This window comes from Prinia subflava, chromosome 3, assembly GCF_021018805.1.
Source record: "Prinia subflava isolate CZ2003 ecotype Zambia chromosome 3, Cam_Psub_1.2, whole genome shotgun sequence".
NCBI classification, from domain to species: domain Eukaryota; kingdom Metazoa; phylum Chordata; class Aves; order Passeriformes; family Cisticolidae; genus Prinia; species Prinia subflava.
In genome coordinates, this window is record NC_086249.1 from 47,432,565 (window position 1) to 47,453,481 (window position 20,917).

The following is a 20,917-nucleotide window of genomic DNA, read 5'->3' on the forward strand; positions in this document are numbered from 1 at the left end:
CGATAAAAGACAATATTTGAAATCTTCAATTTATGAGGTCCTCAAAAATCCAACAATGAGTCAGTGTTGGGAAGTGACTCAAGGGTAATAACCCCTGTATGTGCTCTGCTGTTTCTACTCCATTCTTTAGCATCTGCTACTACTATTATTATATTTTGATTCAACATGGCTTTATGAGCTTTACACTAACTCAATATAGCTTTCCTTGTTTATCCTAAATTTAGATTGACTTCCTAAACCTTATTTATATACAGATGGCATGTTTTCTTCTGAATGCTTAGGCAATGCTATGATTAACTAAGTGGGATGTTTGAAGTTCATTCACTAAAGACAGCCGAACCCCTATATAGACATAAAATTAAATGGATGTAATTGACCTCAAAACTATTTTCCTGCCATGTAAATTTGAGTTTAACTAGTAATCTTATCTCATTGCACATATTCATATTCAGAATCCTGTATATTATCTTCTACTGACCCAAGTCAACATCTTTTCTTCAATTACATATTACCTTTTTGATCTTCGCTGCTCCAAATATTACTATTTGTATATCACTCTGAATATGCTGAACTCTTGACAGACAAGAAGAAAGAAAGGAAGAAAGAAGAAGCTCTGTAATGCAATGCAAAGGAAGTGTTGCAGGAGCCACTGGAAGACCACTGAGGTAACATAAGAATAAGAAAACTCCTAAGTCTTGAAGGAACACAGGGGCCAACAGTTCACATGCTGACAAAGCAGGAGACAAATCACGAAAGATAAAGACAGTCAAAAGGTCTTAAAAAATAAGACTACGCTCCTTTGAAAATTTTCACCATTGTCAAGTAGTCAAGAATTCATTCATGATTTTGGAAGAGACATACCAAGAGCAGATATTGCAGTATATTGGAAAGTAATAAAATAGAGGTGGTTGGAATAAAAAAAAACCCTTTTAATGCAGTAGGCATTGGGAAAGAGTGAGCATATACAGTCTTAAAAGTTGAAGATAACCAACACAAACCCTAAAAAATCATAGGAAATAAAGAATGTCTGGATGAGCAGTAAAACTACCCATTAATGCAATAATGTTCCTGTTCTGTTCAGAAAAGTAAGGGGTTTTTATTAAGTGGGGAATGAGGGAGAGAACAAGAGATTGCTGATGACTCTGCTGCCACATAGATCTTGCCTTAAACTGGGATTTTCACACAAACATTATGATAATTTAGCTTCTAAAAATATACATATACTCATATATATGAGATGTGTACATATACACCTTGAAATTACTTGGATGACATTTCTAAAGTCAAGTTTGGGGCACTGCTGCAAATTTTCTTTCAGATAACTCTTATAAGGAACAAGCTTAACATCTTGAAAGGAAATAAAATCGTCATCAAATTCAAAGTAAATTTGAAAGTCCTTTCTTCTTTCAGTGGGAATAACCTAACCTGTAACATTCTATATGCTTTCAGCCCAGTGGGTTCAGATTTACAATCCATAAAACAAAAACACAGAGTTTGATTAAAGCCTATTGCCGAATTTTTAATCTATTTTTTTACTATCAGCAATACATAAGAAAATACAGTTCCCAAAGCTTGATGGCTACATTTCTGGGTTCTTTTACTAATTCAAAATGCAGACAGTGTTTGCTAATCAAGAGAACAGTGCTCTACATCTAAATAGCAACAAAGCAGCTATTGTAAAGCACTCTGCTTCCTGCAACATGATATTTGCATTAAGGCACCTTCTGCCACTCTGAACTATTATCAGGCATTACACTAATAGCACTTTGTATGGCTGACCTTGAATTAGATTACTAATGTAGAAATACCACTTAGAATCCAAAAGGGGTGGGGAAATGGTTTTCTTGTTCTCTGGACAGATACTTATTTTAAAATATCTTTCTGGAAATAATGAAGAGAGGATGGTACAGAGAGAGCACCCCAACTCTCTTCTTAGGGACCATATTCAGTGCCTGGGGCAGGAGTGTAACATTAAATGCTTCCTAATTTCTCTGTGCTTATAGATGGTGGTGAGTCAGTACAGGCAAATACTAGGATAACATGCTCTGCCTCCCTTGCTTTTTGTCTGCCCCTCCATTCCCCTGTCCTTGTGCAGGTGGGTCTGTATGAGTGTGGCAGGTGAATGCACCTCCATCAATGGTGGAAGTAGACTGCTGGGGTCATTAATGCTCCCACACCTTCCAGAACTTGTCTGCAGAAATCACAGTGCTAACAGTTGGACATCTTTCCAGAGCATTCATAATTTCTTGGTTTCTGGATACTAAATAAATTATAACAGTAGTGTCACTGTCAAAGGTGTAGTTAGTTGGTGCTTTATGGTGAATCGTCAGTCTTATTTTTCATGATGAGTCAAGTCAGGAAAAAGTATAAATTACAAAGACAGGGGAGGAGTTAAAAGCAAGGTGGGTAATAAATGGTTATTATATTTGCCTGAGTACAATACAGAATTTATAATCAGAACAATTAGCTCTGTCTTCTCCACTAAAATGTTGCTTCCCTCTTTTTCCTGGCCTTCTCCTATTTCACTGTTCCCAAGCTCACAAATATTGATGTAATGTGTGGTTTTGGCTTCCACAGTAAAAACTCTTAGGAGAAAAAAGAAAAGAGTTAGGCCCACACAGCATCTCCTGCACCAGTACAACACCAGAACAAGTGAGCTTAGCTAAAAGACAGGATAAAAATGTTTACATCATTGAAAACGGTAAAGGAACTTCATTCTGCGGTAGAATCTAGCCTGGGTAACTTAGGTGGCTTATCTTACACCACACTGAGCAAAACTCAAGGAGCATCTCCCAGAATACAACCAGGCACATGGACAAGAAAACAGCTGGGAATAGTCAGCACCAAGGGGAAGCCGTGTTTGATCAACCTGTGATGAAACAACTGGCCTGGTAGATGAGGAGACAGAGGTGTCCCCTTGCCTTCAGTAAGGCTTTCACCACTATCCCATAACATTCTCCTACAGAAGTTGGTGAAGTCTAGGCTGGATGAGCAGACTGTCTGGTGTGCTGAAAACTGGTAGCAGCGCCAGGCCCAAAGGGTGGTGATCAGCAGCACAGAGCATGGCTGGAGGCCAGTAATTAGCAGTGTACCTCATGGGACAATACTGTGTCCAGGCCTGTTTAACATCTTCATTAATGATCTGGATGACGTAGTAGAGTATATCCTCTGCAGGTTTGCTGATGACAGAAAACTGGGAAAGAGTGACTGATACACGCAAGGGTCACTCCGCCATCCAGAAGGACTTCAACAGGCTAGAGAAATGAGCTGGCACTAACTCATTAAGTTCAGCAAGAAGTCCCAAGTCCTGCACCTGCGAAAGAACAACCCCAGGCATTAGTGTACCACTGTACTCAGCTGGAAAACAACTGGAAAGAAAAGGACCTGGGGTACTGTTGCACAACAAATTGAGCATAAGCTAGCTATATGCCCTTGCAGCAAAATAGGCCAGTGGTATCCTAAGCTGCAGGTCCGGGGAGGGAACCTGCCTCTCTACTCAGCCCTGGTGAGGCCTCCCTTGGAGTGCTGTGTCCAGTTCTGGGCTGCTCAGTACAAGAGAGACATGGACATACTGCAGAGATTGCAGTGACAGGGCTGGAGTACGTGCTGTGTGAGGAGAGCCTGAGGGACCTACAAGTGATTAGCCTAGAGAAGGTTCAGGGGTATCTTATATATGTAAATACCCGAAAGGAAGATGCAGAGAGGACAGAGCCAGGCTCTTTCCAGTGGTGCCCAGTGAAAAAGTTAGGAGATAACTAACTTTAGGCACAAACATGCGGGGTTCTTAGTGAATATCAGGAAACAATGTTTTACAGTGAGGGTGACTGAGCACTGGCACCAGTTGCTCAAGGCACTTGTGAAGCTTCCACCCTTGGAGATACTAAGAAGCCACCTAGACATCGTCCCGGGCAGCCTGGACTAGGTGGCCCTGCTTCAGCAAAGGGGGTGGACCAGGTGACCTTCAAAGGCCACTTCTAACCCCAAAATCACTCCATGATTCTGTGAAAACAGAATCCAGGTAAATCAGGTCATCCAGTTACATCCAGCCTTGAACTGCAAAATTATCCAGCAAAGGTTGCATTATCAGAAATCTAGTTCCCCAAATCAGCCTCATGTATTCCACATCAACCACCTCCTAACAGAAAAACATTATTCCTGCAGAAGTATAACTTTATAAAGAGACACTTACAAGAAGCAGGGTAGGAAAGTTCCATGGATTTGGAGAGAAGAATTAGAAATTTATTTTAAATCAGCATTTAAATACAGCAAAACCAATAAACTACTCTTGTAAATGTAAACTGGGAGGTGCTATATATAGTTCAGGGCCTGCATGTTTAGCTAAAGTCCTTACATAAAGATTTGTTCAGCACGTTAATGTCGCACCATGCCTTTAGCTCTGGTTCACCAGCTCACTACACTTCTATCAGATGGGATGGCTTCTCTACTTTAAGGAAAACATTAAGTAACATATTTAATGGCACTAGTGCAAATTTATACAAAATAAACCAGCAAAGGACTTTTTTTTTTTCTGTCTGTAATAACAGATTCCTGTTTAAACATCGTTCAGTTGCCTGAAGCCAGGCATCCTTGCTCACCAGAAACAGGAAATTTTTTCCAAGTTTACACCAGTGACTTTATTTATAAAATTATTTGGTAAACAGGAACGGCAGTGAGGGATGTTTTCTGAGGTTTTTATAGGTATTTTAACCACTTTTAAAGCATGAACAGAAAGAAACGTCAGAGAATAGGTTAAGTTAAAAGTACAGGAAGAATGAAATCTGCTAAACCTCAGTGCTTATTCTCCCCACATCCCAAATGCTTCACCAGTGAAAAAGGGAAATTTTCAGCAAGTTGTTTTTGAAAAATTTCTGCCAAGCATGAAGTGTGTGGAAAACAAGCTCCAGGCAAATGCCACTAGAATCAAAATGTATAATATAGACCAGAATGGTCACATTTTTAAGTATCCCTTTTTTTCTCTCTTAAAAGTATTCAGCTTCCTTGTAACAGATCAATCTCAAGCAACTTATCTATGGATTTTTAGCATCACAGCTGAAACACTTTATTGCTTTTTTCATAATGAAACTTAAACCTTCAACACCTCCAGACACTCTAGGGACAGTGCATCAAGTCAAAGAAAAGAAGCTTAAAACTTGAAAGTCCCACTCAAAGAGCTCTCAGCTTCATTACATTTTTTTTTGTCACTGCCAGAGGATGGGAGGGGAGAGGGAGGGGAAATGAGCAAGTGCTAAATGGAAGAAAAAAACCTTAAATGCATCACAAGTGCACACTAATTGTTTTTGTCAAATTTTTCTTTTCCTAAGCATATTAATTTGCTATTTCAGTTTTTGTCTTACTTCTAAACTGCCTGAATATAGGAAAAAAAAAAAATCCCAAACCTGAGTAGAAAATTGAACAAAATGGAATCCAAAGCACTTCCCCTCTCTTTCTGTGGTTTGGGTGTTGCTCGGGCTGGGAGCATCAAAAAGCCTTCATCACTTAGAGGCTAATCACCATCTGTATGAAACAGCAGATAGTTCACAACCGGGGAAAAACTAAATCCATTCCAAGAGTTAGCTACTTGTGCAAAGCTGAGTCATGCTGGTGAAGCCAGCAGAGGAACTTGAGCCGTTTCCAGCCATGTTCTGGAGACAAAAGATGCCCCAGCACCTTTGCAGATGTCACTGCAGGACCTGTCAGCCCTGCTCTGCAATGCCAGCAGGGCATGGGGGATGTCTGGATATGCCATTACCCCATCTTTAAACAGTGCCATGCACTGACTAATCCCAAGGGCAAAATTTAAAATACAATGCCTCTGAGACTGGGATTCAGCTCACCAGAGGACAGTACTTAAAGCAGACTTCTGCAAATGTGTCTGAACTCCCAGCATCATCAGTATATACTGTTAACAACATCAACACGCAACTGGAATGCACAGGAAATTTCAAAGCATACACAAATCCAGGAGATTATTGCAGATCTACAGGATAAAAACCAGAAACATGTTTCCAAACACAAACCCATTCCTTTCACGTCCCTGTAGTTTATTAAAGGGAGAAGTCAAGCAAGATTGTCCCCTTCAAGAGAACGTCAACACAGTCTATATATAGACATTTACTCAAAATAGATTTTTACAAAGAAAAAAAATTGCAGATAGCTGTGCTCCAGAACATTCTTACAGAGCAAACCAGAGAAATTAATCAATCCAGGCTACAAACAGGCAATGTTTGCTTAGCACTAGCTGAAATCAAGGGAATCCACCTCAAGTTTGGAACTTTGAGGGTAGTTGCTGACCCCATGATCTTAGGAGCCTGCCAACACAGGAGTAGCCAGATGATTTCACCAAACTAATGAAGTAAGAAAGACAGTGAAATAAAAGCAGCAGACAGACAGAGAAGGTCTGTGTAACCTTCAGGTGAGCAGTCCTTTGAAAACAAACCAGATTGAGGCAGAAGAGCATCTGAAAGAGGCTTGAGGCTATCAGTAAAGAACCATCTCCTGATGTCCACTGAGATGGAACTGCAGTAAATTGGATTTCATAATCATGCAGAACAGTAGCAGAGAAATACCTCTACTAGAATCCCTAAGCTTTCGGCACTCAAACAAAGCTCAAGAGCCTAAACTTCGGGCAAATCTTGAGTTAGTAATAAAACTGAACTGATATTAGCGTATTCAAATTAAAAAAAAAAATTAGGATAATTATTCCCAGCTTTAGGAATATCTCTCTTTGTCTCTCGAATATTTGAAAAGACAGAATGGAGTGACCAAACCCAAAGATGAAAGGTTTTAAACTCTTAGGGAAAAGGCTGTTCTTATTTCTTCCTGATGTGGCTTGGGGGAGGATAAGCAGTTCTCACATTCCCTGAAGTTTTTGTAGTCCCTGAAAAAAAGTCTCAACAACAACTCTGAAAAAATCTCAGTTGCAAGAAATAAGAAAATATGTCCAAATCCAGAGAAATTAACACTATCTCTGAAACATACTGCAAAACTCTGGCAACACATTCTGTCTCCCAAGCCCAGAGTGAGTATTAAAAGTTAGTTCTCTAAAATCAATTGGAAGGAGCTAATCTCCATGATGAAAACAGAGCTGACTGATGTCAGAAACAACAGGACTGAAATAAAGTGCTAAAAGCAATATGCCTGTCAGGACTGGTTGCAATATTCAACTTGAAACCCTGACAAATTGCAAGAATTCCAGTACAACTGGGCCACCTCCCATTGAAAACAAGAAGATACAAAGATTAAAAGAATTACTTTATCCTTTAGGCTGGTTCCACATAAGTCATATGCCAATAAACTTTACATCCCCAACCAAGACATAGGATATGCTACATTCAGAAATATGGATAGAAAATAAGGAAAATCAGAGGTCTGTAAGAAAAAAATATAAACTAGAAGAAGACAATATAAATATTAACCACACTTGAAAGACAGTTGCTGCAATAGAATTAACCTTTTCATTAACCTATAGAAAAACCCAAATCTTCTAAAAATAATATATCCAAGAAAAATCAGCATATATAAATATTTTGGTTTTTTTAAATCTATACAAATTTACAGAATATTAAGAAAACCATAGACAACTGCCTAAAGATTTTGTTGTTGTTGTTTAAAAACATATTAAGCCGAATTCCCTACTTTTCAGTCCAAGTGAACTGGTATGTCTGAGCAAAAGAAGTGGAAATCAGAGAAAAAAAAAAACCACCCTTTTATTTTCTGTAACAAAGTTACATTCAGGGACTAACTTTAATGAAATGCCATTCATGTTTTGTTTGGGTCTTTTTTAATATAATATGAAAAAATACATTAAAAATTGAACCCATAAAAGGATTAACTAATTAAAGTGATTAATTAGAACAAAATTAAGTACTTTTGTTCAGAAAAGTTAAAACATCAGGCTGATCCATAATCATGTTTAATTAAGTCATTGAACTGAAAAGACCAATTATTTTATTCACCATCATGCAATGAGATGAAAAGCTAAGGGATGTAAAAAAGTAAGAAGGAATAAGAAGAAATTTAATATGAAAAAAGATTAAGAGATTATAAACATCTTATTATTCTCCAACAAAATTCTGTGGTATATGATTCTTAAACTGAAAGAGAAGTGTAAAGCAGCAATACAGGAATATTTGCAGACAGCACAAAATTTTGATTACTTAGTTCCCCTTCTTGATCTCCAAGGCACTTCAAAGTGAGCCAAGGAATGTATTAAGTAGAGACTACAGTGACTTGAAAAATTTCAGCATTAGTAAAAACAAATAAATACACACCACAGAAGGACAAATTAAATATTTAAGAATTACACACAGCTCCAAATTAACAGAAGAAGGATCTTAGTATAGGGGACACAAAAATGCACACTATGCCACTGCAGAAAATAGACAAAACTTGGGATCCATATGGAATGTAAATGGGCGTTAATTTATAAAATAATTCCAAATGTCTGTGATTTGTGCTTCCCTGAGCATCAAGCATGTTACTTCACTTACAAGATGATGATGCAGAATAACAGTCAGGAGAACAGCAAGAACAGCTAAGAATATAGAAGAATGTTAATGAAGATTATTTACCTTGGAAAATAGTCAAATCAAATGAAGGTAATAAAATTTTAAAAACAAACAAACAAACAGAAAACCCCAAGATAGTTTATAACTTTCTACTGCCTTTGCACCACAATGCTAGGTGAGAAAACTTTGTTAAAGCCCTGCACTTTAAAAGTTCTCAAACAAAGGGGTTTTTTCACAGAATAAATAATCAGGATTGTATGGTCTACATGGTCTAAAGCATTGCTAAAACAAATAAATCAGAAAAAATGTATTATGTTAGACATTTTTGCAAGCATATCCAGAATCCTAGTAATCAGTGTTATTAGCTGGAACATCAAGTCTCCTTTTCAGCTCATTTCTAATTACTGAAAATTGCAGTAGGCTTTCCAGGATAGCAGATCTGCCTACTGCAGCTTCCTCCCCCTCAAGATGACAACTTTTAGAAGATGTATATTCAACAAAAAACACTTGATTCAGCACCTGATTCAGAAAGCTGAAAGCAAGGGCCTACATTTTAGGTGCTCTGGATGACAAAGCTGCTATTGTAGCTAAGGAAGAATCATTGGAGTTAATAAATCATTAGAGGCTAAACTGAACTAAGCAATTACAGAAATCTGCTTTAAAGACCTATTAATTTTCTTCTAGATACCTAAATTTAGGGGCCTATAAACCCATCATCAAGTCCCATCCTGAAGTTAGGACAAGCTGAATCCCCATCCTGAGTATCATACAGTATGCTAACTCTCATATTCCTGGAGGGGACCTTCTAGAATAACAGAGAAATTATTTCCCCTGTTACTCTTAGATGAGATTAGATAAAGCCAGCTATACAAAGTAGTGCCTCAAAACCAGTATTTTACTGTAATATTATTATTTCTCATTAAATTTACCATCAAAAAATGCATAGCTGAATTAAAAGTGTCAAACAAAAGTTTGGATGGACTAAAATACAGGTGCTGCTACATGAAGCCTATGCATTTAACATGAGACTCTAGCACAGATTTACAGTAACTCAGAGCATTTTATACAACTTCAACTGGCTCAGCTACTGAGGGGCAGTGTGCTTAACATCTACAGATTTTTTTCCTCAGCAATGTGCATCAGTTCTTCAGCATCAAAAGCAAGGCAGAGGTTGAAACTTAATCCTGAAGTTCACCTAAGATAATTTCCTTTTAAATCATAACCCATAATCACCTTTGTTGCCTTGAGGAACTTCATTATCTGAATATGCCTGTTGAAGAATCCTTTCAGTATTTAAAAATCCCATTCCTTGTACCTGTTAGAACAAAAGCACACCACTGCTGCTCTACAAGCCCACGCTTGCACATCAGAGAGCACTCTTCAGCCTCAATCGGTCTTGAGTCTCATTTTGAGAACAATAAAGAGGGGTTTTCTAAATGTACTCGAGATATCAACAAGCCAACTTCCATCCCTGCAAACCAATATGCACAAGGAATTACAGCTCTCAGCAGAATTGGTCATTGCCCCATCTGCTTCTGTGCAATAAGGGTGGGAGGTGATTCATCCCAGGAGCCTCCCCAAAGAGGTAACATGCTGAGCAGCTACACTCCTCTGGCTGTGCTGAGACAACATAAACCACCCTCCGAGGTACAAGCAAAGTTCTGGGGAAAAACATGTTCTCCTGAGTACCCAATATCATTATGAGGATTCAGCACTCGTTCACACCACTGAATTGGGCATGGGCTGAGTAAAATCCTGCCTTAGCTCCTCATGTGGCTGATGGAGAGGCTGATGCAAATCTCCCATGGTCTGAATTGGCTGCTTGAACCTCTTCTCTCTCTTCCCACAGACTTGGGACACTGGTACCTAACAAGGCAGTAAGAAGAATCCAGCCTTGAGTGTCTTATGTAAAGGCTCTGAAGTCAAGGGACACCTTTCCTTCTAGGTTACTTACTAACCTTTAGGTAAGGGTGCTCAGAACTACAAAACACTTCATAAACTTAAAAAGCAAAGTTCTGCACTAGAAAGTCATGGCTAGAAGTGAGTTGATCGTTCACTGAAAGGTAATATCACCAGCAATAAGGAAAAAAATGAAACAAATGAGCTGATTTAAGTTTATCAGCACTGCATTTTAATTAGCAGATATTATGTACCTCAACTTTCCCTTTCACCTCAACTTGTTTGCAGAAAGATAGCAAAAATAATTCCGGTCAACAAACAGTGTTATTTAGTTACATAAAATATTCTGCAAGCTTGTGCATTACAAATAAACCCAACCTTAAATCTGTGTATTATGACTAATTTTAGGACTTGAGTTTTATCCAAAAAAAGAGCATGGAAAAACTTGACACACACACCTCTGCCTTCAAACAGACAAACTAGAAAGGGCAAAAGAAGGAAAAACAGTAACTTCTACATGCTGAGGATGGGAAATCGAGGGGAAAGGGTGGGATTTAAGTGAAATGATGAAATTACTTTTAAACAAAAAAGTAAATTTTTTGATATAAATTTTTAAAGGTGTGTTTTCCTGAAAAATTGTCATTTGGTGTAGATTCCATCTACATCAGTTTGTGTTAAAAATATTATCTGCTGAGGCAAAGAAACAAGAAGAGCACATTAACTAGGGAAGGCTAAAGTTAAAGATTTAATTTTTGCTTTTTTTAACAAAGAGAATGCTAACAGATCACTTAGAACATAAATTAAAAGACCCATAATTTTAAGAAAGGCAGAATTATCTTTTTAGGATGGAAGGAAATAAAAAGGCAAAAAGAAAAGTTTCTTTTTATTTATAAGGAGTATTGCTGGAGAGCTAACCACCCACTCCACCCCCAGCCCCTGAGTCCAGCCCAGTGCAGGCGAGGTCAGAGATGTCTCACTTCACAGAGCTGTGTTGCTGGGAGACTGGGTTAGGCAAACACAAAGAAAGAAGCCAAAAGATTAAGCCAGATGACGACTATTACCATATTTCACAGTCCAATCAGACAATTCTTCAATCCAGGAAAGCTTTGCATCCAAATAATTTTTCAAAATGAGTTTGAAGACTCCTTAGAGAAAACACTGTTTGCCCTAAAGTACCCAGGACATGAAAACAAACAGTGTCTCTGAAGCTGTTAAAGCCATAGCCAGATATTTCTTTTTGCACTAATGTCTTCCCCAGAATTCTTGATACTAGAAGAAAAACATGCTTTTGATGAAGAATGAGATGCTGAATGGGCCTACAGAATTAGAGAACAACAGTTCAATACCAAGTATTGAACAAGGAAAAAAAATGAATTAAAAAAAAAAAAAACAAAAACACACACACACACACCAAAAAAAAAAAAACCAAAACACAAAAACAAACAAGAAGTCCAAGCATCCCACTTTTCTGAAGAAGCAGGACTTCTAGGCAACAGAAAGAACCTTTCCAAAAGACAGGCTAGTACCTTACACAGCCACCACCTCATGTGAGACCTTCCATCAAAGCAGTCTTTTTAATGGCATTCTTAGTCAGTAAAGCAGCTTAGATTGTCACAACACACTAGGCTGTAAAGGCCAACATGAGCACGTCTTTGAAGTGCTCTGACTGCTTCAGCCTGGGACGTTCCACAGCAAGGAAAAACTATGAAATCCTCATGAGGCTTGCATTTGACTGCTTTGGAGAAGAAAAACCAAGACTGGTAATATGGATTAAAATGGATCACCTGGAGAACTAAAAGCATTAGGAAAATGAAAAATTAACATGTTAACAGCAAATAAAGGGACAAGCAGGTTAAGGAAAATGATGCCATTACAGTCAGTGGGACATCTCAAGATGTCGTTCAAAAGGACAACTGCACCAGCGGTATTCCTCATAACTGGCTCACATTAGAATTTTTTTTTCCAGAGGTTAAAAATCAGCAGAGGAACTGTGTTAGACATCATTTACTTCTAACACACAGTTGAACAATAAATGAAAGACCATTTGTGTAAAAAACACCTGTGAACTTACAAAAATGGGGATTTATGAACACTATATGTTTCTTACAGCAGTATCAGAATCAGGATGCAACTGTAGGGACAGCTTTTCCAAGTGACTTGGAAACATATATGGGTTTGACTGGCAGTGAAAAAAATAAAATACATTTCAATATGGGAAGAAACCAAAAATGTTTATTATAAGAAAATCAAAACAAAAACACAATTACATTTGATTTCATTCAGCATGTCACCTCAAAGAGAAACTACAGCACAAACCCAAGCTGTACCAGTAAGTACTAAGAACTATTGTTGTATTTTTAAGGCCTTCTATCATGATCTTTTGAAAGAACTGTCATCTGACACTTCTGCTCTCTGAAATAAAATGTTCTATAGCTGACCTGGTATTGTTCTCATATATTAAACCCCTTCCAAAAAAAAAGACATTTTATTTTCAAACAGAGGAAAATAAGCAATTGAGAAGATTCTTGATTTTCTTAGTAACAGTCTATCCACAGCCTTCAAAAACAGTATTAAATTGTTCCATACCGTGAAGCTGTTGTTGACATTTTTTGTGCTTGATTCAGCTACACTGGCATCTGACAGGTCAACTTCATCAAATATTAGAGACTGTGAAGGGAAAAGAACATAGAAGCATTATATTAAGTCTGAGTGCACTTTCGGGTATGCTTACAAAATTTGCTTTAATTTCATTGTGTCTATTTCAATTAGCAAATAAGAGTAGAAAATAGAAGTAGTGAATGAAACAGAACACACCGATGATGTGATAAAATGTCATAACTGGCCCCTAAACACAGTCCTACTTGTTATTCTAAGTGGTACATGAGAGCATAAAAAAAAAGACTCAATAATTATATTGCTTTAAAATCTCTTTTAAAAGAAGGGGGTTTCTTACATAGATGAAGCTTTATGTGAGTGTCTATGGTGTATCATAAATGTAGTGTCAGAGGAAAGAGATTTGCACAGAGTAAAATGTAAATTAATTCTTTAGTTTCAGGATGAAACTCTAAACAGGAAGCTATGATACAGTATCCACATGAGAAGATGTATCTCAAAGGGCTGAAGAGATCCCCTCCACTTTGTCTGATGTTTCAACAAGAGAAATACATGTCTACTCTAAACCCTCCAGCCTCTGGCAAAAGATCAATTAGGTTCTGTTATGCTCATGATGGGTTTTGTAGCACAGAAGAACAGTCCAACAAAAATGTCTTTTTTTTTTGGCCCTACCATGTTTTTCCTTTTCCATGCCACAGGGAGGAGAATCAATATTGAGGGAGTTTCAGCATTAGAGCCCGGATTCAGCATTAGAGTACTGGCACAATTGCCTACTCATAACACCTTCTTTCTCATCTTTATCACAGAAACACAGAATGGTTTTAGCTGGAATAGACCTTAAAGATCACCTACCTCCAAACCCCCTGCCATGGTCCAGGTTGCTCAAAGCCCCATGCAACCTGGCCTTGAACATTTCCAGGGATGGGGCATCCACAGCTTCTCTGAGCAGCCTGTGCCAGTGTCTCACCACCTTAACAGTAAAAAGTATCTTCCTACCTAATATCCAAATCTCTCCCCTTTCAGTTTAAAATTGTTCCCCCTTGTCCCCTGATCATATGCCCTTGTAAAAAGCCCCTCTCCAGCTCCCTTGTACCCCTTCTAGGTACTTGATGGCTGCTATAAGGTCCCAGATCTCTCAATCCACTTTCATAAGAGAGGTGTTCCAGCCTCCTGCTCATCTTTGTGTCCCTCCTCTGGACACGTTACAACAGTTCCATGATTCCCAAGATAGCAAGGGCACAGACCTGTTGGAGTGAGACCAACAGAGACCCAAAATATCCCATATTCCTCATCTAACAGAGCAAGCTGACATTTTCAAAACATCTCAGCATCATACTGTGATTTGACCCCTTCTCAGAGGTCTTATCTGCCATGCTTATCCTTTATCTAAAGTGCTCGTGGCGGCACCCAGTGCAGAGAGGTTTGACAGCAGAGGTACTGCAGTGCTGGGCTCCCTGAGCAACGGCGCTTTCCTAGATTCATTATGGCCACCCAACTGTGCACCATGCAGCTGCAGCCCTATAGTCCCACAAGGAGTGATCTCTGTGCCTTTACTAAGACTTTTGTTGAGAAAACAAGGCTAGAGAAGATGATGGAGACCTGAAGCACCTCACCTACAGCCCCCATGAGATGCTGCAACCCCACAGGGTAAAGGACAGTAAAACCCACAGCTATGGAACAGCACAATCTGAGTCAGCCAAAATGCTCTTGGCCCCAGCCTTGGGAGGGAGGAAGGAAATGCCTTTCAAAGAGAAGATAAGTATTCCCCTCTGCCCACCCCCAATTCTCCCACCAAAAAATTCAATAGATGGGAAACAGCTTTTTCCCTTATATATCAGTTTTGGCATAAAATCAGCCTATCTTGATTCCACATAACTATTTCTATGGGCATCAGAGCAGAAGAGTTTTAATAGAATGCAGCCTTTAATAGAATGATAACTTCTAAGTATTATCCAATTTTCTTTTTTTTTGACTGTCTCAGAGCCACAAAAAACCCCACAACTCATTAACATCACTTTATTATTTGTCTGAATAGCCAAAAAGGTTAAAGTAACGGTGATAAACTTCATTTCAAAAAAATCAAGAGAGATTACCAAACTCCCTTAAAGTTAACACACTACTTCCTACATACAGCAGTTTTTATATAAAACAACAGTGAACAAATCATTAAATTATTATTATTATTATTAAACTTACTAAATGTATTAAACTTATAAACCGAAACAAAACTGAGTAAATGGCACTAGACACTAAAATTACCTTTGAACAGTGTTACCATTAGCACAGAATTACCTTTGAATCCTTAGCATAGTAAAGGGTACGACCTCGAAGTTTGAAATAACGCTTTTTCCACCTCTGAAAAGAGCTGGTTTGCTTCAGTAGCAATCCTTCTTTTATACTTGTCTGAAAAATATTAAAATACAGAAACCAAGGTAAATAGAAACATATAGAAACAGCTGCACATCTAGATTAACTTTATGCTTTTTTAAATTTATGTTATACCTCAAATAACTCTGATTTTAAACTTTGTTAACATTAAATAGAGACTAATTCTTTGGATCACCAGATTTTGCACTGTTTTTGAAACAATGACAAGCTTGGCAAAATGCTAATTTTACATGTAAACTGAAAAGGCAGTCAAGAGGCATATAATTATTCTGAAGATACACACAAAATAATTCATTTTTTGGGATAGCAGCAAAGCCACAAATATTAAAGTGAGCAACAACTGATGGAGGCACAAATTGGAAAAAAAAAGACTAAAACCATCAACAGAAGGTAATTTCCAGTTCCAAAATTGATTATGTTGAGGAGAAAAACAATTTCCACACAGATACTAATTCAACAGGGTACTTAAATATGTCTGATTCAAGCATAAGAATTACTTTACAATAGAGGGAATAATCCAATTTGATGCAAATCATGCAAGACTTTGAGTGTATTTCTGAACTGAAGCCTTCAGCATGAAATCAGCTAGCCATTAGAGATAATTATTATCTGTAAAGTGTGAGAACAGTAACAGATAGGGATATTTTTACGATGCAAATATTTTTAGGCAAAAAATGACTCACTGATCCAAACCTTTCCATTGCATACTGAATCATGTCTATATAAAGCCCATTTTTTGAAATGAGTAAGAGAGAAATTAGTATATTTTAAAGGTATATGCACCAGGGTGTGTGGGATTCATCTGATTACAGAAATTCTCCACTTAATCAGACAAAACAACACGAACACAGCATACTAAATGCATAGGTCTCAAATTTTCTTTCGTGGTGAAGTACAGAAGAGGTACGAGAAAAAGTGAGTATGTTTGGATATTATATTGCAAGATTACTATTTCTCGAATACTTCTGATTTGTAATGTAATAACATGATAAGACCCTGAAACTACAATTTCTAGACAATGTGGGACAAACATCATTGGAAGTTATTCCAGATCTTCTGGAAACTTAACCAGGACCTGACCTAAAGTTCATAAACATCTTCTATTATCAAACATTAAATTCTCCTGAACTTTAATGCAAGTAATAAAAACATAGAAAAAGCAAAAAGCACTTTACTCTTCCTACCATTTCCTTGAAATGAGAAATATTGCTGTTATGTACAGAGATCCCACCCTTCATTCAGGTGGTCTTAACATCACAAAGCAAAAGTGCAGTCCAACCACCACAAAGTGATTGAATGAATGGACTCAAAAAAGCAAACCTCTCTGATTAAACATTGTAGCTGAAAGTTTAGATTTGTCACAGTTTGCTTCACATGCCAACAGCCTGGACCAGTGGATTCAGTCTCAGCCCTCTGGCTCTAGCTAAGGTGTAGCAATTCCCAGTGGAAAGGGGCTGCTCACCACACAACATTTTAAGACACTTTGCAATTTTCTGATCAGACCCCACGATAAGCTAGTATTCCATGATATAAATAGATTAAATCTGTTAGCAAATACAAGCACTTTTCCAAAGCTGTCTGTTGTAGCTGTGCAGCACCTGTGCTTCATATCGCACTCTGAGATTTTGGAAGCTCATCACAAGGATGGGAGTAGATGACTTATGTGTTTATCAAGGGTCAGAAGATGTTAATACTAGAGAAATTCAGTTCCAAGAAATTGGTACTCCACATTCATGACTGACTTACTGGGAAAATTTCCAAAATGGAAGGAAATCCACACTCCCTAAAGTGCACTAGGTATACTAGGAGACACAGAATATATATTATGCTTAATACTTCTGGGAATTTTAAACTCTAATTAAAAAAACCCATAAAGCTCCCTAAACCTTGACATATTATCCACTAAAGAATTAGTTAATTCTTTCTTGTCATTTTTATGCCTACTAAACTATTGTCTCCTATTTCTACTTACTCCTTAAACACCAATATCCCTAATATCAAACCAATACCTTCAAAATTAAATCTATTTTGCAAGTCAACCACTTGCAAGTCAACCACTTCCTAAGGATGGCAGTAAATAACCTTGCAGGCTCTACAGAACTTACTTTTGCATCAAAATTTTCAAAAACTCTGGTAAACATTTACCAAAGAAGTAGAAGCACTTAATGAAGTACATTCGTGAAATTTACATTTTACCACAAATAACTATATTGGGCTGCGGTTTAACCATCTTAAATAGAAAAAATCCATGGCTGCAGGCATCACAACTGAGCACAAAGCTTTAGCCCAATACCCTTAATTAACTTCATTTAGACTTTAAAATGTTTAAAATTCCAGTCATTAAGTAATCTGCCCATAATGCTTTCCTGAGTCTATACCAAGTTAGAGAATTTCCAGTAATTTGAGACTGGAAGGGACCTCCCAAGTTGTTGAATTTGGGTCCTCATTATTGCCTACGCATGGGTCATGTTAAGTTTTTCAAAAGCAATGATCAGGCTATAACTACACCTTAAGAAAGTAGTTCTTTTTCTTCTCCCCATGCTAATTAAGACAGTGCTCCAAGATCTCACTGTTCTGAGAAGCCTTTTTATAATTAATCTCAGCTGGACATGAAATCTTATGCATAAGCAGTAATCACTCCAATTATATTAACTCCTTTCCAACTGCAATTCAAGAGAAACAAGAAGTACAGATACCACAGTCCCACGCCACTTCTCACTTTTACAGAACTACTTCTCATCAGCTTGTCAAAACCTCTGAAATTCCCCATCCTGCATCTTGTGTCATCTAGTAATACAATGTCCCTCCAGAAGTATGGGACTATACTTAGAACAGAATAGAACAGAATCCCTAAAAATCTTTACTATTTTAGCCATTAGTAAAGAAAATTATTGACAATATTATAATCACAACATCACAGTGTTCCACTGTGGTATATCTTCCAGAAGAAATCTAATTACAAAAATCACAACCATTTCTCATAAAATTAAGGAGTACATATGTGTCCAATTAGCCAAGAATGTCAAATGCAATTCTGCATCTCCAAAATCTCAATGACAAAAAAAAATATGGATTTGTGGGTATTTGGGTCACTAAAAATGAGAAACATCCTCTTTTGTATCATCAGATTTAAAAATGTCCAATGTTTAACACCTGAAAAGCCAAACTAAGTTATTAATTCAAATGAAACCAACCACCTTGTCTTACTTCTAATTCATTCACTTTGTAAAGCTCCAGATTTCTGCAAAGGTGTTTTTTTTAATTCTGCTGCTGCCAGAAAGACAGAAAGAAAGGAGAAAATATTCTGAATTTAGAAAATTATAAACTTATAAACTAAGTTGCCCATTATTGGCAACTGCAAATTAAAACACTAACTGATTAAAGCAAAAGCCTACCCTCAACTTCTTTTCATGTAAGTAAGTGGACATGATGCTCCAAATGTGTCAGGAGAGTGAATAAAGAAAATGAGGAAATTTCTGAAAGTGAGGAGGATTAAAATGAGAACAGGAAAGGCCATAAAACAGGGCAGTCAAATGCAAACAGGAAATTAAGAGCATGAAGAAGAATTTTAAGATAACCTTGCAACAGATGCTCATGCTGAGACTAAAATGTTCATAAAACTGTGAAAGATGAAACACAGCTAGCAGGTTGGCAGGATCATTTTCCAGCAGAAGGATGAAAGGGGTACTCAAGGATAAGAAGGTCACAGGAAAGAAGCTCATCAAATCCTCAGCATCTGTCTTTACCAATGAAGATGATGAGATGGTGTCTCACACAGCATGTTCTCCACAATATCAGAACAGCTGCATCGACCTGAAGGGCATATACAGGAAATACTAGACCAGCCAAATCACTAAGTCCTGTGGGCCAGGTGGCATTGACCTGGGAGCCTTGAAGGTCCAAAAAGGACCACTGATACCAACATCCACTCCTGGTATGACAGTAGAGTCCATACAAAGGAATATTGCTGAGCCCATACATATCCAACCAGAAAAAGTCAACAGAGCTTTTGTAAAAGACAATACTGCCCTGCTATGTATCACGAGTTCAGGAGATGTTGAGGAAAGCAAGTAGATAAACAAAGACCCTGCAGATCTGGATTTTCAGAAAGCCTTTGACAATGCTTCCCACCAAGGAATACTGAAGAAATATTAACAGAACTAAATCGGGAAAAAGGGCATGTTGTGAACTGAAAGCTGTTTCAAGGAAAAATCTAAACCTCATTAACATTCTCACATCAACTTTGAGTAAAGAAGAGATCTGTGACTCACAGTTCACAGTTCTCTAAGCTCAACCACAGCCAGAAATGCCATACAATTTTGCCTATCACTAAGAAAAGCAACAAAGCCAAGACAGAATAGAATTCTGCTGCTCTATAACACTGTTATAGACAGTATCAGACAGTTCTGCTCTAACTCAAGAAATGGGGTTAAGAGAAGGTACAGAGAAGGGCAACATAAATGATTCACACAACAGTAGCTGCCTCACAAGAGACACTGAAGCATAAGACCAAAAGGGCGAAATGAACAATGTTTGAAAAAGCACTAAGGAAAAGTAAGGTGACTGCAGAACTATAGCACACCTATGCCCACATTATAACAAGAAGGAATGTGACAAAACTGTATTGCTGTATTGAGATCAGCTTAACAAAGATAAAAAGTAGCCTGTCTTTACATAGCAAGAAGTGATTTTATGAAGCTTGTTGTCACAAGAGATTTTACAGGCAGGCAGCATCAGCAAGCAAAAAAAAAAAAAAAAAAGAAAAAGAATAGACAAATTCAAGAACAGTGTAGCTGTACATGATCCCTTTAAATTGCCATGGGGAAGTACCATGGGAATGGACAGCCACCAGACTCACATGCTGCTCCTGAGCAGCCTCTTCTATTCCACTGCTGAAAGTGGATCATTGTGCAACCAAGCAAAAAATTTCACAGGCTGAATCTCTCCTGCTATGTAGACAGTATTTCTTTTGCTCTCAAGTCTGATGTTTGTATTTGCAAGTGGGCCTGGGCCTTTATTTACCAAAACAATAAGTATTTGGATTCTTGACAGACCAGGCAATTGAAGAGAGAGAGGGAGATTGATATGATATGTATGATATATATGATGACACTCTTTGATATTAACCCTCTCCTGTAATACTTCCTGTTCCTGTGACTTTACCAATGAGTACCGAAATAAAACCAACCCTCTTCTTTTCAGTATTGGAACACTTTCACCATCTGCACAGGTATGGCTTTAGGCAGACAGTGCCTTCATTACTTTACAAGGTAAAATCTCACAGCTCATACTAACTCACAATCCCTTAAAATATTCTATGTGTACAGTGGATTAAAAATTATTTTTATTATTTAAAAAGTGACAATCAAACACTTGATTTATATTAAAATTATGACTTGGGAACTCCAAGCCTGTGGTTTTCTTGACAATCTCCATATAGCAGCTTCCATTACTGTCACTTAGCCTGACAGATTTTTCATTAGTTATGTCAAAATAAAAATAGATATTAT

General features: G+C 37.7%; 1 protein-coding gene across 4 annotated transcripts in view; it reads right to left on the bottom strand.

Annotated features, from left to right (window-relative positions):
• Positions 1 to 20,917, bottom strand: part of DGKH (diacylglycerol kinase eta) — a 169,590-nt gene that overhangs the window by 63,091 nt on the left and 85,582 nt on the right. For 3 of the 4 annotated variants that reach the window (XR_010079655.1, XM_063392161.1, XM_063392162.1), the window contains exons 3-4: positions 15,312 to 15,422; positions 12,993 to 13,073 (exon numbers count right to left, since the gene is read on the bottom strand). Coding sequence is in view for 2 of the 4 variants with exons in the window: in XM_063392161.1 (XP_063248231.1) it covers positions 12,993 to 13,073; positions 15,312 to 15,422 (192 nt within the window). In the remaining 2 variants the exon portion in view is untranslated. Of the gene's footprint in view, positions 1 to 12,992; positions 13,074 to 15,311; positions 15,423 to 20,917 lie in introns of those variants that run through there. The other variant, XM_063392163.1, reaches the window with a different exon arrangement.